A 14,999-nucleotide genomic window follows, 5' to 3' on the forward strand; every position below is an offset into this window, starting at 1 on the left:
AGAGCTCGGCGGTTAGCTCCAGGAAGTTTATATGGTGTAAACTCTCCGAATAGGACCATAAACCCCCGGTGCTCTGATTCTGAAAACAGGCACCCCAGCCATGAAGGCTGCCATCCGATTCTAGAATGAGGTCCGGTGAAGTCCCAAAAATGGCTTTCCCGTTCCATGCGTCCAAATTCTCCAGCCACCAGGTCAGTTCCTCCTTGCCCTCTGGGTCCAGGTGAATTTTGTCTCCGTACCAAAGGCCGGAGCGCAGAGCTCTTCTTTTGAGTCTCTGGAGGGCTCGGTAATGAAGTGGGCCAGGAAGGATGGCTTGGATAGATGATGAGAGGAGGCTCAGAAGTCTGGCTAGTTCCCTTAAGGTTAGGAGGTTTGATTTTAGGACGTGACGTATCTCTTTGCGAATCTTGGATATCTTCTTTCGGGGAAGTAAAAGCATAGACTTCACGGTGTCTACCGTGAAGCCTAGGAATTCTAGAGACCTGGAGGGAGTCATGATGGATTTCTCCCTGTTTATAATAAACCCTGTGCTTTCTATCAAATCCACAGTAGTTTTTAAGTCTTTCAGGATTTGAGACTTGTCTTGAGACATGATGAGAATGTCGTCTAGATAGATTATGAGGCGGACACCTCTCTCCCGAAGGACCGTGGTAATTGCCTTCATAACTTTGGTGAAGCACCACGGGGCCGAAGATAGGCCGAAGGGAAGGGCTTGGAACTGGTATAGATGCTTGTTCCAACCAAATTGAAGGAAGGACTGGGATTCCTCTGCCATAGGAATGGTGAAGTAGGCATCTTTTAGATCTAATTTGACTAGCCAGTCTTTCTCTAAAAGCATGTCCTTGAGGAGATGGATACCTTCCATCTTGAAATGATTGTAAGTGACATACTTGTTCAATTCTCTTAGGTTTATTACAGGTCTCCACCCTTTGTCCTTTTTTTCCACGAGGAAGATATTGCTTACGAAATTCCTGCAATTCCACGGAACTTCTAGAATTGCACCTTTGGATAACATTGAAGTTACTTCCTCGTCGACAATAGAGTGTTGCTCTCGCGTCAAGTTTAATAGTTGGGGAGTTGAGGTCTGGGAGGGCATCCAAAAGAGATGTGTCGTTATTGGCACGTAGTCTTTTTGGGGTGCTTAGGCCTCCCGTAACGTTTGAGGAGCTTAGTCCTCCTTCAGGTCTTGAGGCGCGTGGACCTCCCAATATAAATGAGGTGCTTTGACCTCCCATACTGCCCTCATTATCTAAGTTGTTGCATTTCTTGGTTCTTTTACCCCCGATTTTAGATGGTTCATTAGACCTCGCTCCGAGGAGTGCGGGGGGTCTCTTACCTGCAACAATCTTATCAATAGTCTCCCTCATGCAGGAATGAATTTCTTTGTGAATCAGTTGCTTGATAAGCTCCTCCTTGTTAGAGGGAGCGGGTGTAAGGGTCTGAGAATCGTCCGAATCAGACATCTTCCCCCCCTTTTTTTTTTTTTGAGTCACCTGAATTGTAATAATCGAAGGGTATTAAAAAGGTGGTTATAACTTGACAGGGAATATGTCTAAATAATTGTTAGGTTGTAGAATAAAGGAGGACCGGTAGGAACTTGAAGCTGCCAACTGTTGATAATCAGCTGTTGTAATGCAGTTGCTAGGAAACAGCATTGTGTGGAAAGGACGTCTTAGAGAGAAGGGAGTCATTGCTAGCGACTTTCCTCTAATGTGGAGGGTCAACGAGACGAACGCGTTGTCTTTCGCCTCTTTTTTTTTTTATTTAATTCATGCAGAGGGTAGCGCTGGAGCGAAAAGGTACGGTGAAGGAACGGGCGTGTGGAGTGGAAGGCAAGGCGAAGGTGTGGCGCGTCCCGCAGCTTCAACGTTGCAGCTGCGACGGCCGAAAGGGGCCAGAAGGAGAGTTACGAAGCTAGCAGTGCGGAGGGAAGAGGCGGAGTGCGGGGAGCATCCGGTGAGTGAAACGGATGCGAGGTAATGGCGCTGAAGCGGGGGCAAGAGGGAGGTAGAGGTAGGCGTCAGGCGACTTGAACCACGTTAGTGGTTGAAATTACCGGCAATAATAAGGGTGTTAGAGAGAGCGTATTGTGAAGAGCGCGATTATCTGGTTAAGTATGAGAAGCCCGAAGGATTGGTGTATGCCGATATCAAAGCGGTAAGGAACATACAAACTTAAATCTGAATAAATAATCAAACAATGGCAATAACATACGAAATCTTAAAATGAATAAGTAAGCAAGTAATAGCAAATAACGAATTAGGAACTCTTAATATAATAATAAGCAAACAAAAGTGAAGGACAGGAGATATGAGAAAGGGCAACTTATCTGACTTGAAGCGCATTTAAAAGAGGCTGATCCTTGTGCTACCGTTGCCTAGATACACTTGTTTGTTCTAGAAGTTTTACTTATGATGCAACTTTAAAGTGGCTGTACTTGAAGTTGCATTAAAAAGATCATGCATAATGTCAGCCTCCGGTCTTGTAATGAAATCATGAAAAACAGAGGACGTTTAGGTTCATCCAAGTCCAAGGTAGTGACTTGCTACAAGTATCGTAAGGTGCAACACTTCAAGAGGGACTGTCAGGCAACAGATTCTGTCCCAGCAGCACCTGTGATAGCAAGCATGTTATATGTAGGGGAGGGGAACCAAGAGGGCCTGTTGCTCTTAACCTAATAGCTATGGAGATCTGAGAGAAGGGACCCAGATATTCTGGCGCAAGCTTATCCTAACACAATGAGGTTTGTGCAGGAAGTTAGTATCAATGAGAAGAAAGTGCATGTCCTGAGGTATACTGTAGCCTTCCGCACTATAGTTGAGAGGAAATACCTTTCGTATGAGGAGATGTGCCATGGTACCACGGATACAGGCTTGGTAGCCTGTGGAGCGGGCATGGGTTGAGATTGAGCTCAATGGTAAGGTGGGTATGGTTTATGTCAGGATAAGGAAAAAGCAAGGCGCTGGATGTCTCTTGTACAATGACTTGATTGTCCTGGCTTGGTACCAGATCCGGAAGCCTTTATGGCTTGGACCATGTCAGCTGTGTTGACCAGAGTACAGACTGCATATCAGTCTCAGCGTGGGACTGGGAACATTCCTAATTTGCAGGCTAGTTTACAGGAAATGGCAGCCTCCAGGAAGGCAGTGCCCGTGGAGGTCATCACTTCTGCTCCAGAGGAAGTGAAGGATGAGGCTCCTGAAGCGGACCAGGTATGGACTCTGGGTCGCTCACACAGCTGCAGGATTTGTTAGCCGCTGAAAGGCCTAACAGGAAAGATTTCCACAAGGCACAGGAAGAGTGCCCTACGCTTGTGGGACTTTGGAAGGAAGGCCAAGAACAGGTCAGCAAAAGGAGTGGTCAAGGAAACACTATGCTGGCTGGGAGAATGGCCTACTTTATCGAGAGGTAGTGAATCCAGAGCCAGGAACTAGCAAGAGGCTAGTGGTTCCATTAGTGCAGAGGGACGTTCTGTTATCACAGGCCCATGAAGTGTCCTTAGCAGGACACTTCGGCATTAGAAAAACCCAGGATAGGTTGGACACTCGGTTCTACTGGCCAGTAATGTTAAGAGAGACAGAGAGGTTGTGTAGAACTTGTCCTGCTTGCCAGTTGAGTGGTAAGATGGGAGGGAGGATAAAGGAATGGTTAGTGCCGCTACCAGTTGAAGGTGTTGGTGCACTTCCGCAGAAGGGGGTGTGGGAATAGACATAATTGGTTAATATGAACCCCTCCCCTAAAAAACCCCACCCAGAGTCAGACAACAAGTAAATCTTGGCTGTGGTGGTTCATGCCACCAAGTACGTAGAAGCTGTACTTTGGGGAACTATGTGGATTCTTTGTAATTGTCGTATTTCACTTTGTATTGGGAGAGAAATACCCATTTAATAAAAGCTAATTTTGACTGGACAATCAGTTATTGCTGCTATTGAAGGTATTTTGAGTTGTGAGCCTGTGTGCAACCCTCCCCTCTTCTGTCTATCTCCCCTCGAGAAGCCTTAGACTGCTCGACCTGCATTACCACTGAGAGTCAAGTGCTGATGAGGTACTTGGCCCAATTGCTCATGATCCATAGTATGTCTGGCTCCAAGACATCAGGGGTAAAGCGCCTGAACCCCTACAGTTGGGCCCAATAGCTCCCACTTGCCCCATGGCCCTCTGAACGGGGTTCTGACACTAACATAGGTCTTGAGATGTTATTGAGATCATTCCAACAGCAAGTAATATTTCTTGGGGCGTCAGAAAACCGTGATCCCAGATGGCTGCACGGAAAAGGATTGCGAGTTAGAGGATATCCTGTTAGAGGATTGCGAGGGATGTTTACAAATGGTTACTACTCTTGCAAGCAACACTATAGCTGGCTTCATGGCTTACCTGGGCTGTGTTGGATGTATAAAAGGTCATTATCATAATATATTCCGATGTAATTTTGTATGTGTTGTTTCTTAGTGGTTTTTGAAGTTGTGTGTCATGCCATAGGCAGCTAGAGGGCTTACCTGGGCGATGTCGACTGTAGCATGAAATGTTCTAATGTTTGTTGTTGGATACTGGAGTGTCCTGTAAGAACTATGCACACCTTGCAAAACATTACACACTTAGCTGGGATGGCTATCATTAAGTTATGATGAACACTTAATGAAACCAGAGGATGAAAGGCATCATGTTCATAGGTTGGTTAGACAATATCTTAATTTTTACCTCATGATTGGTGAAATGTCACAGGCAGTCCAACGCAACAACTTCAGGAAATATTTTCAAATCCCCTAATTTCACCAAAAACAAATGGATGAACAGGAAAGTGGAAACATAAAAAGTGCTTGGTTCCGACTGTGGGGTTTTAGCACAAATAACCGTTTTCATACCCTACCACAGCCATGATAATACTTTAGTCAAGGAGCGACAACTCAGCTCCTAGCAGCACAGCCAATAGTGGTAAATAAGCCGTCTAATAATTAGCAAAAGCAACAACAATCAGCCTGTGAGCGATAATTTCAGGTCTTACCTTTTAATCCCACACACCATCTGATGAACACAGTGATCCCAGATTACCCTACAAGTGAGCTAGATCTGCAGAAACTGACAATTAACGAAAAGGGATTAGTAAAATGAAGAAGAGTAAGCCAGAATGACGAAGGAATCAAGAAATTAACACGAGAAGATTGAATGTTGCATATAATTGACTCTTTCAAAGAATAATCTGCTATTCAGCTTTACTTCAGGGCTTGCTTGGCCGAAAACACAGGTTTGCAAAAATATAAGACCCTTACCGGCTCTCTAACACCCTCCACTTTCTTCTACCGCCAGCCTCAGCCTCTTTAATATTTAATACGGTTATACACTTCTTACCTAAAATGATCTAGCAATCAGCCTGTCCCCGTTGGTCCTTCTGTTCCTTCACCCTCTAGCTTTAGAATAACAAGCATCTGTTCTCAACATGCCCACCGCATCATGTGTCTGGTTGCACCTCTTTTCCCCCTATCATCCACCTTTCTGTCTGCTAGCTATCACTCATCTTACTAACCTTTTCAACGTCTCTCAATGAAGGGATCTCTCCCTCTTAATTCGAAACTCCAGTCGTTTAAACTCAAAAATCCCATGTCCGAACCCCTTTCTCCCCATCTTCTAAAGGTGAAAGGTAAACTCATCAATTAGGGTAGTAAGAAGGAACTGTGGGGAAGATGCCAAAATAGCTATAGCCGGTTGCAAGGTATTTACAGAAGACATGGTACCTCACAAGATGACGGATATGAGATACACTGATTTGGTTTGTGATGAATTTAAGTGAGTTGTGCTATCAGAAGGCCTAGCCTTGGAGCGGAGGAAAAAGAGGATGACATAAAAGGCAGCCTAAGTCATTTGGACGCTTACTACTTACAAGCCTTCTCCTAATCAAAAACCATGAGGTAACCAATGGTTCCCAGCAGGTTATGAGGTTATTCAATAACCCTCACCATTAACCCAACAGCCTGACTGCTGAAAGACTTGAATCTGGGAAGGCTCACTAGAATCTAGACAGTGAACCACGAAAGTTTGCCACTAGAGCAGTGACATGTCATACTAGCAGCCTCAGCGCCACCTTGTGACTCACAAGTGACATGTCTTTCTCAAACTCTGACTCAGTGTTGAATAGTCATCAACTGCATGACCAGGAAAACATCTGAAAATCAAATCGATGGCTTAAATGCTAAATCCCTCTAGCACCCTATAAATCGACACTTCATGTCCATGTGCATGGGGGAACCAGAAATGAAGTACCCTGCCATATGCAGAATTAAGGAATTTCACAAGTAATATTTTGGCAAAGAACTGAGATAGGAGGGCATAGCATACAGAGCGCCCTGACAGAACAGGGCTGATCCACTATGGACAAGTCCACCCCTGCACACTGCCAGGCAGACAGATAACGACATCCTAGCTGTCCGTGTACAGGAATGATGGATAGGACTATTGCATACCCGTGTAGAATGTAGAAGGTTCCATTTATTTATTTGAAAGGTTTTATATAGCGCTGGCTAGACCCGGAGGCATCAGAGCGCTTTCCATGTCTGCATGTGTAAGGGGTCACATGTTGTGTTATCAATCTTGTTTGGAGCGAGGCCCAGGAAACTGTATCTTGGCCAGACAGTGCATCTGCTATGTGTCGCTTAAACCACCATCAAATATGTGACGCACAGTGTTGCCAAGCACGGCTTCCTAATTGATGTGACACAGTAGAATGCTATTGAAGAGTGCAGCATTGTTGCGTGGACGCTAACTGCTGTACCACCAGCAAATGTGCATGCCCGCAGGGCCACTTTGAGAAGTACTTCTCACTGAGGTGAGACGTTTAATGCTTTTGGGGCTATTGACATGGGGCAAACTACACAAGGCATTGGAGCTGCAGTGAGCGCACCAATATTCCATGTCAGGAATGACAATCAGTTCATATGTGAGCCGTCACTCTGGATTACAATAACATACATTCAAGCTAAAACAAGTGCACCTATTTTAAAGATGGCGGAAAAAGAGCAACTTATCAACTCCAAATGCAACAAACTCCACAATCTAGATTATTCCACTATTACTCTAAGAAAAGAAATGACATGTAGAAGACAATGCAAGCAGTTTCCATGCCTGGACCTCGAGCATTCTTAAACAGAGAACAATGAAAAGACGGGTTGTTGTTTATCTCAAAATAATTAGGGGTGATGCATTTGCAACAAAACGGGCACCTGCACTTTCAGATCATTATTTGGGTCCAAGCAGCAGAAATGTTCTTAAAAACATGCAAAGAGAAGAAGCGAGAGAATGGGAAGGAGAACAGGATCATATTGAAGCGAACAATGTGTACATCACTGTAACTAATATGTTAGATAAAAGATGTAATCCTTGCTGCAGTTGTTTTGGAGCGGCTTAAGGTCTTTAAGAAGCTACACAAGTTCTTCTGGGTGAACTGGTCATTACACACACAACTGCACTGAGATTTGTGGCAGCAGCGAGTAATTACGGGGTTCAGGGATGAGTTAATCATGGATAGGTTTAAGGAAAAGAAAATATGTAAAAAAAAAAAAAAAATGAAAAAAGATTCAGGAAAGACTACTTTCCACAGAAGAACCCATATTGGAAGAGGCAAGAAAACTCACTAGGGGAATTGAACATGCTGCTTTGTGTACAAAAGAGATTATGGAATCTAGTCTGGATGGGGATCATTGGAAGGTTGAAAACATAAATAAGGGTTATTTAGGCAATTCTAAAGTACAGTAAAGGGATATGAAGAATGCTAGTTAAAAGAGGCCTGGTGGACATGGTTTCAGACAATCTACGATCACTAGCTAATGGCTAAAATGGACTGTGACCTTTGCTTGATGGTTTTTTATGCATTTATCTCTCTGGGGAAGGGTATAGGTTGTTGAAAATGGTAGTGGTGTATCTGACCCACAACTATCATGATCCACCATTATGGGTCAGAACAAAAAAACACACCTTGGTGATTAACTGGAGATTAGTGTTTTGTACTCCAGGAGACACCCATTATTGACGCAGCACTGGCTTCCTCATCTCCAGTGCAGCGGTTCCAAGACTGTGGTCCGCAGACCCCCAGGGTACGTGACACATTCCCAGGGGGCCACAGGCAGCAGTTCTAAAAGCACTGCAAAGTTCCTTCTATACCCATCAGTTTTCGGGCAACAATAAAAGTGTCAAGATAACTCAGGTGATTAATGTACCTGCTGGAGAAAGATGGGTGTTTTGCCTAGTGGCAGCTCTGACTCATCTATCCTAGCACAGACGGTTAATATGCTTGTTGCAAATATTGTGTACCATGCATTTTAAAGAACAGTATTTTGTGTGTATAGCTCAGTGGGTTACTGCTTTTGTCACAGATTCTTTTGCTACTGTGAAGTTCATAAATTACAATTGTAATCTACTACAGTGAGCTATGAACTGCCATCAATGAGCTGCATGCAAACTGCATGGTACAAGTCATTAAGTTATGTTTTTCCCCCAGTCTTTCAATACCCTGATGCTGCAAAAATCAAGTTTGACATAAATTCTTATTATTAAAGTCAATGCTAACCACTGTGTTATGTTCTGACTCCTGAGTGTGTGCTTCTCCAGATTAAGCACTCTTAAAAAATGGCTACCAATATGGATGACATGTGAAAACTACACCTTGTGGTCCTCTTTGCTTTATGTAACATTTTCTATACACTAATTTACACACGTATGATTCATTCTCTTTGTGTGATGTAAAGTGCTCCGACGCTCTACACTGGATAAGAGTTGCTATAAAACAAATGAAATAAATGGGATAGAAAGGCTATGGAGAGGTGAGAGGCACTGTTGGACAGCGACAGTGATGGGAATCATTGAACAGCCTCAACAAAGACTGTCATATCCTGGTGCACAATATGGTCATAATTGTGTTGTAGAATGCTCAATTTTTTCCAATTTTTCTTTGGGGGGGAGGGAGGGGTGGGTGTTTGGGGAGAGCCCCCAAAGCTCACCTTTGCATATTGTTCAATATGAAATAATAAAGTCTTTAGTAATTAGAGTATTTGTTTGGTGTGTACTTGTTTGTGTATGTTTTGCAAATTACTGTTTTAATGTTTTAAAATTTAAATCGCACAAATTGCTTGGGGTCCACGGCTTCCATCAGTGACTCAGTGGGCGTCCTCGGGAATTAAAAGGTTGGGAACCCCTGCTCTAGGCCATTGGCAGCTGGGGATTCATACATAGCTAGGCACCAATCTGTAATAAAAGTGGTGCCTGGATCAACTGCCATAAGTAGCTCTCTTGCAGAATAACAACATTAGATGACCTAATACATAACAGTTGGAGGACGATTCATGACCTATGCAGCAAATTCCGTCTGCCCTTTGTTCGTGAGGGAAATACAGGCAATTTGTGCACTGTACGACAGGTAAAATCAGCTCTGGCGATCAGTGTCTCCCAATCCTTTTGTGCAAATTACGTTGGTGTATTTCAGCTGGGGGATGGTTTCGGACCTTTACAATACGGTGATCAAATCCATAAACTCTGCAGCAGTGCTCCGGGAGACTAGAGACTGATAGCAAACCTTATTAAATACAGAATACACTGGCGAATGGACAGCAATGCTTGCTACTCATGACCAAGAACTGACAGAGGCCTGCTTAAATACACTTATATCAAGATACATCACAACTGGTATTGGTCCTCTTCCACACTATATGGGACACACCATTGCACAAATGACCTCTGCTGGAGGTGCAAATTCTCTGACTGTGTCCTGTTCCATGTGCTGTCCCCAGCTAGTCGATTCCTGGAATGTGGCCCCGCATGTGCTGCATGCCACCAACGACAATCCATTTCACCCCTCAGCCAAGATGGCCATTACTCACTGATGCGCTGACTCGGATAGTATCACAACCCATTGCCAGAGGTGGCTAGCCACAGCCCTATCCACCGTCACGGTTTGTATCCTAAGACAATGGTGCCCATCAAGGCTGTCCACCCAACCGCAAGTCAACAGAACCCCTCTGATTTGCACTGAAAGAACACACCGTATATCGAACAGTTACCACTATTTGAGAGTGTATTGGGCCTCTTCAAGGAATTCTGTAATTCATGGCCTCCCTGATTCTCACAGCCTGGTTATCCCTATTGCTTATCATCAACCTTTTGGGGTCACACTACTGCTGGCCACACTACTCATTTTGACCCGTATGAATCTTGCAACTTCATGGTGAGGCGCGCTGCATACATTTTTCTGTTGAATCAACAGAAGAATGTATGCAGTGCGCCTGACCGTGAAGTGGCAAGATTGCCAAGTCCAAGACCAAGACGGTTTAGATGTGAGAGCAGATTGCATCCAGAAAACGGCAAGTCCTCTCTAGCTTGGTCATAAATGTATTTCAAATGTGGAAACATGTTCACAATGTCGTTGTGTGTAAAGCTAATCAAATTAGGCAACCATACAAAAAAATACCCTGACTGAGGGCAAGGAATGAGATGCCTGATGCCTACAGGAATGCATTGGATTCTTCAGCTTGCACATGGAGGTCACAGTGACATACAAGACACGAAAAGGCAGGTTCACAAGAGCATTTTGAGTGGCAAGTCTCAAGATATATTCCTTGTTCCATGAGACCAGTATATGTTCCCATCCAACCTTCAAATAATCTATTATTGGATATTATAGGTCCCTCAAGAGTCTTGGCTAGGTTGCCAATATATGCGTTTGTGATAACAGAGTCTACCCGAAAGAGGCCCGAAGACAGATTCTGGGAGAAATGGCGATTGCCTGCCCAAGAAGCATGAGTGCGTTTTTGAAGGATGAGTTTATTAGGGAGCGCTACTCAGAGGAATTAGTGATGGGCAATGACATGCAATTAGTATCACAAGAAATGGAAACTTATTTGGATTCTGTGACATACCAAAAGTTTAATTTACCGTCATTCGAGTGGTTTAAATGAGTGATGAAGGATCAACTGCAACTGACCTTGGTCAATGCACTTAACTGAAAACAGATGGTGACAGACATGTAGTGGTCAATGTGCACAGTGCCTCATGCCAAATCTTTGAAAATTGTCAAGCTTAGCAGCGTGTGGCTGGCTGGGTTGTTCAAGGTTGGTGATTGATGTGCAAAGGAAGGTGAATGTTGACATTTTGCGAGTAAAAAAAGAGTGGTTGGGGATAGTAGGGTGGAAAGTGGCTGCCAGGACCAAACCAAGTGACTGAAGTAGGAGGTGATGCTGTAGGAATGAGTGATGGAAAGATGTGAAATAAAAGTAAGTTGTTAGCAGTGCTTGCTGCACATGGGTAGATGGTGTGTAAGAAGTTTGGAAAGGAAGGTCAAAGTGTACAGGGCAAAAGTGATCAAACGAATGAAGACCAAAGTGATAAATGATGGTGTTCAAGTAGACAAACATCCAAGCTGTCAGTACTTGATTAAGTTTTGAATCTCTGTGATTCTTTTTTAGAATTGCTCCCTTACCTTCTAGTAAATAGTTGATCCTGGGTTGCTCTTCCCGAGTGCCAAGTGGAATGCTCCTTACTACATGGGTGATGCTCGATTTCTGAACGCGAGCCTTCAGGATTCCTTATCTGACACTTACTTCCTGAAAGAGGCTAACAGAACTACGCTGTATCTTTTGGACCGCTCAGATGAGAAACAAAACCAGACATCTGTGTTCTGTTAAAGATCACTGCTAGAATATGGTGCTCAGACATGACCACTCCATCTCTGCGTAAATACTCTGACTGGGTACGAAGTATTGCATCTCTGTTCAAGGGAAATTAAATCCAGCATGGCACATGCCACAATTATCTTTATTAAATCAGATCTGCCTGATGTTTGACCACCACACAGAACCTCAATGATGTAGTACAGGATTCTTTTGCCAGGATTGTGGTCATTTTATTACTAACCTGATAATATACAGTTAAAGCACTTTTTACTGGTGTGCAGATTTCTGTTTGACTCTCGATTATTCTGCATTCGGTGAGCAGTATGCTCGCATTTGTCACAGGTCCACACACTATTAAACTTCGTACGCTCATTTCTAAGTTCACAGTGAATGATTTTGACAACTGCGATGGAGTCCTTCATCTGATCCTTGGAAGAGGGAGAAGTTTTTCAAGTCTTCATGGGGCATGGGCACAAGAACCTAAGAGGGGGGATTCTGTACCAAAAATCCAGCCACAGATAGATCTCCAAGCCAAGGAAATATGGATCCAGCAGCTGCAGACCATGAGGGCAAAGAAAAGTCAGTCTCCAAGCAACAAGTCCAGGGATGGTGGCAATGTCCTCGAAGTCTCCTTGCCTGAAATACCATTTAGTGGGCTGGTCTGACTCCAACCAGGGTATTCAACCCCATGCCTGAGATTTACAGTAATGAAGGACAAGTTTCCCATCGCTGCCAAAGCACTGTAAAAAAAAAAAGAGAAAGACGATTATAGACAAAAAGGAGGAGTGGGCGAACCAGGAGAAGTCAACATCAACAGATAAGAGAAATTCAGATATCGAAAACAGGTGTTCTAACAGAAAAGGAAAGAGAAAGGTAAAGTATAATGCGAGACAAGAGAGAGAGAGTGCAAAACATACAATTTTGAAATTGTGACAGGTGGCTGTTTGCAGTCAGAACAAAAAAATGTTCAAATCATGGATAATATTAACGTAAAATAGAAAAAGGAGAGTGATACAAGAGGAAGCATGAGTGACATATGATTATGGATTTCCAAACAGAAAAGGATTGTAAGAATTAGAAATGTATAGGGAGAGATGGAGAGAAAGACTAAACAATGAGAGAGAGTGAGCATAACACAGTGAGAGATAAAGAGTGAGTGTGAATGACATCAAAATAGATCAGAATCTCGAGAGACATACAGAAAAATTGTCTGCACGCACAGGAGCAAAAATAGAAGATATCACAAGGGGAAGTGTGAAAAAGAAAGATAGTGGAATAGCAATCAAAATAGGAGAGGAGCATCAAAGAGACAGAGAGAAGGGAAAGAGGAGGACAGAATGAAACCATGAGGCATGTAAAAGAAAACAGATATACGAAAGAAATAAAACTCAAGATATTGACAATCGAATGTGGTCAAGACAGAGAAAGTGAAGTGGTAAGAGGCGCAGAGGAGTTGAAAATGAGAGAGGGAGAGAGAGAGGGAGAGAGGGAGAGAGGGAGAGAGGGGGAGAGGGGGAGAGGGAGAGAGGGAGAGAGGGAGAGGGGGAGAGGGGGAGAGGGGGAGAGGGGGAGAGGGGGAGAGGGGGAGAGAGGGGGAGAGGGGGAGGGAGAGGGAGAGGGAGAGGGAGAGGGAGAGGGAGAGGGAGAGGGAGAGGGAGAGGGGGAGGGAGAGGGGGAGGGAGAGGGAGAGGGAGAGGGAGAGGGAGAGGGAGAGAGAGAGAGAGAGAGAGATCTCGCATTTACGCGAGTTCAAGTTATTGGCATTGTAAATGACAAAGCCTTTTTTTAGGTTTTAAAAGCGAAAACATAAATAAAAGGCATTGTCATTTACAATGCCAGTAGCTCAATCACGCGTACATGCGAGACCTTTTGCATTGCAGATGATTGTTTCTAAAGGAAACGCATGCAGTGGTAATCCATATGGTGATCTCTCAATGTGCCGAGTCCAAAGAAATACATACTGGGAACAGCCAAAAATGTGCAATTTCCTATCAAATGTAAATTTAAAGTGCCGCATTTAGTTAGGTTGATATATAAAAAATAAAGACACAATGATGATTATTTTTATAAAAACAGTCCAAACCAAAAGATCAAAAGAATGAGTTGAAGCTTGCTAGGAGTCAGGAATATCCCTTGCAATTTACGTGGTGATGTTTGCAGCAGATGCTTAACCAACTGATCTCTTTTACTGTGCTTGTGTTAAAAAAAAAAAAAAAAACGTGCAATACCCAATCAAATATGATACGGATCTAGTAGGGTTTTTACCATCAGTTCGCAGGACATTACATTGCTGCAATAAGTGTATTAACCACCTCAGCTACTAAACCAGTTTTTTTCTAATCTGAAATTTGTAGATTATGAACTTAAGCAAGGATCAGATTTTCACACTGATTTAACACTTAATTTAAAACGCCATTCACCGATTTAGACAGTTTAGCACTTACTTTAACACAATGTATACTCCATCATTACAATGCACCTCCAGTTCTAGCTCAGAAGGGTAATGTGCACAGTTGTAATAAAGATGGGACGGCACACGTCACGCATATGCATGAAAACACACTTATCATTTGCAAGAACCATAAGGATCGCAAATTCATGCCTACAGAGTAACACTAGAGAATGTGATCCTCTCATGAAGCTCACTTAAGTGACATAGCAGTAATTGTTATAAGCCAGTCAGACGTCATCAAACAAATGGACATTCTCTGATTCTTATTGGTGGTGTCTTTCAATGGCGCAGTATCAAGTACCGAGAGCTGGATTCTTTTTTTTCCAGTGTTTGGCACTTTACCACAAGAAGCTGAAGTTCGTGGAACCTAGACTAGTAGGTTTGTGAATATCCCTTTCCATTGGCGCGCACTGCACTTTGGGTGCAAGGCGCTAGACTAGGACGGCTGTCTTCAGTTGTGAGCGAGGAGCTAGCTGACTGAGTGTAATGGCCGCGCTCTGGAAACATGGGCTGAAATATAAATATTCCAGCTTAGGGCATGCAGCGCCTTCCGTGTCTCCGTGCAAAGAATGAGGAGCTTTGAGGGCAGTACCCAAGTTCTGGAAGTACGGACCACCCTGTAAATGGCTCCGCTTAAAGAGCGCACTGTTTGCATTGAACAAGGCGCTCTGAGTGCGCCGCTGTGGGAGGATGGGCAAGTCTGCAGGGTACAGGGTCAACTGCGGTGTATTGTTTACACAGCAGAGCTTGCGCTGAGCTGATTGTCCTCAAAGGCTCACAGCCTTGTAGGACAGTCAAAACACAGCTTTTAAACAAGCGATGCGAGCGGTGATTTTCAGCAACGGGCGAGGCAGGGACACCGGTCTCTGCAGACAGCTCTTCAGCCTTATAGCGAGGGC

The 14,999-nt window shown here is 43.9% G+C and overlaps 1 protein-coding gene and 1 non-coding gene across 2 annotated transcripts in view; both read right to left on the reverse strand.

The window, feature by feature from the left end:
* Positions 1-11,757: 11,757 nt before the first annotated feature.
* ATG12 (autophagy related 12) overlaps positions 11,758-14,999 on the reverse strand; it is a 29,011-nt gene continuing 25,769 nt past the window's right edge. The window contains exon 4 of the mRNA XM_085616548.1: positions 11,758-12,388. Within this exon, the coding sequence (XP_085472674.1) occupies positions 12,329-12,388 (60 nt within the window). The 3' untranslated portion in view covers positions 11,758-12,328. The remainder of the gene's footprint in view (positions 12,389-14,999) is intronic.
* Positions 14,139-14,237, reverse strand: LOC146809711 (small nucleolar RNA U13). Its single transcript, XR_014967109.1, has one exon. It is a non-coding gene; the product is annotated as a small nucleolar RNA U13 (small nucleolar RNA).

Source organism: Triturus cristatus, chromosome 7 (genome assembly GCF_964204655.1).
Source record: "Triturus cristatus chromosome 7, aTriCri1.1, whole genome shotgun sequence".
Lineage (NCBI taxonomy): Eukaryota > Metazoa > Chordata > Amphibia > Caudata > Salamandridae > Triturus > Triturus cristatus.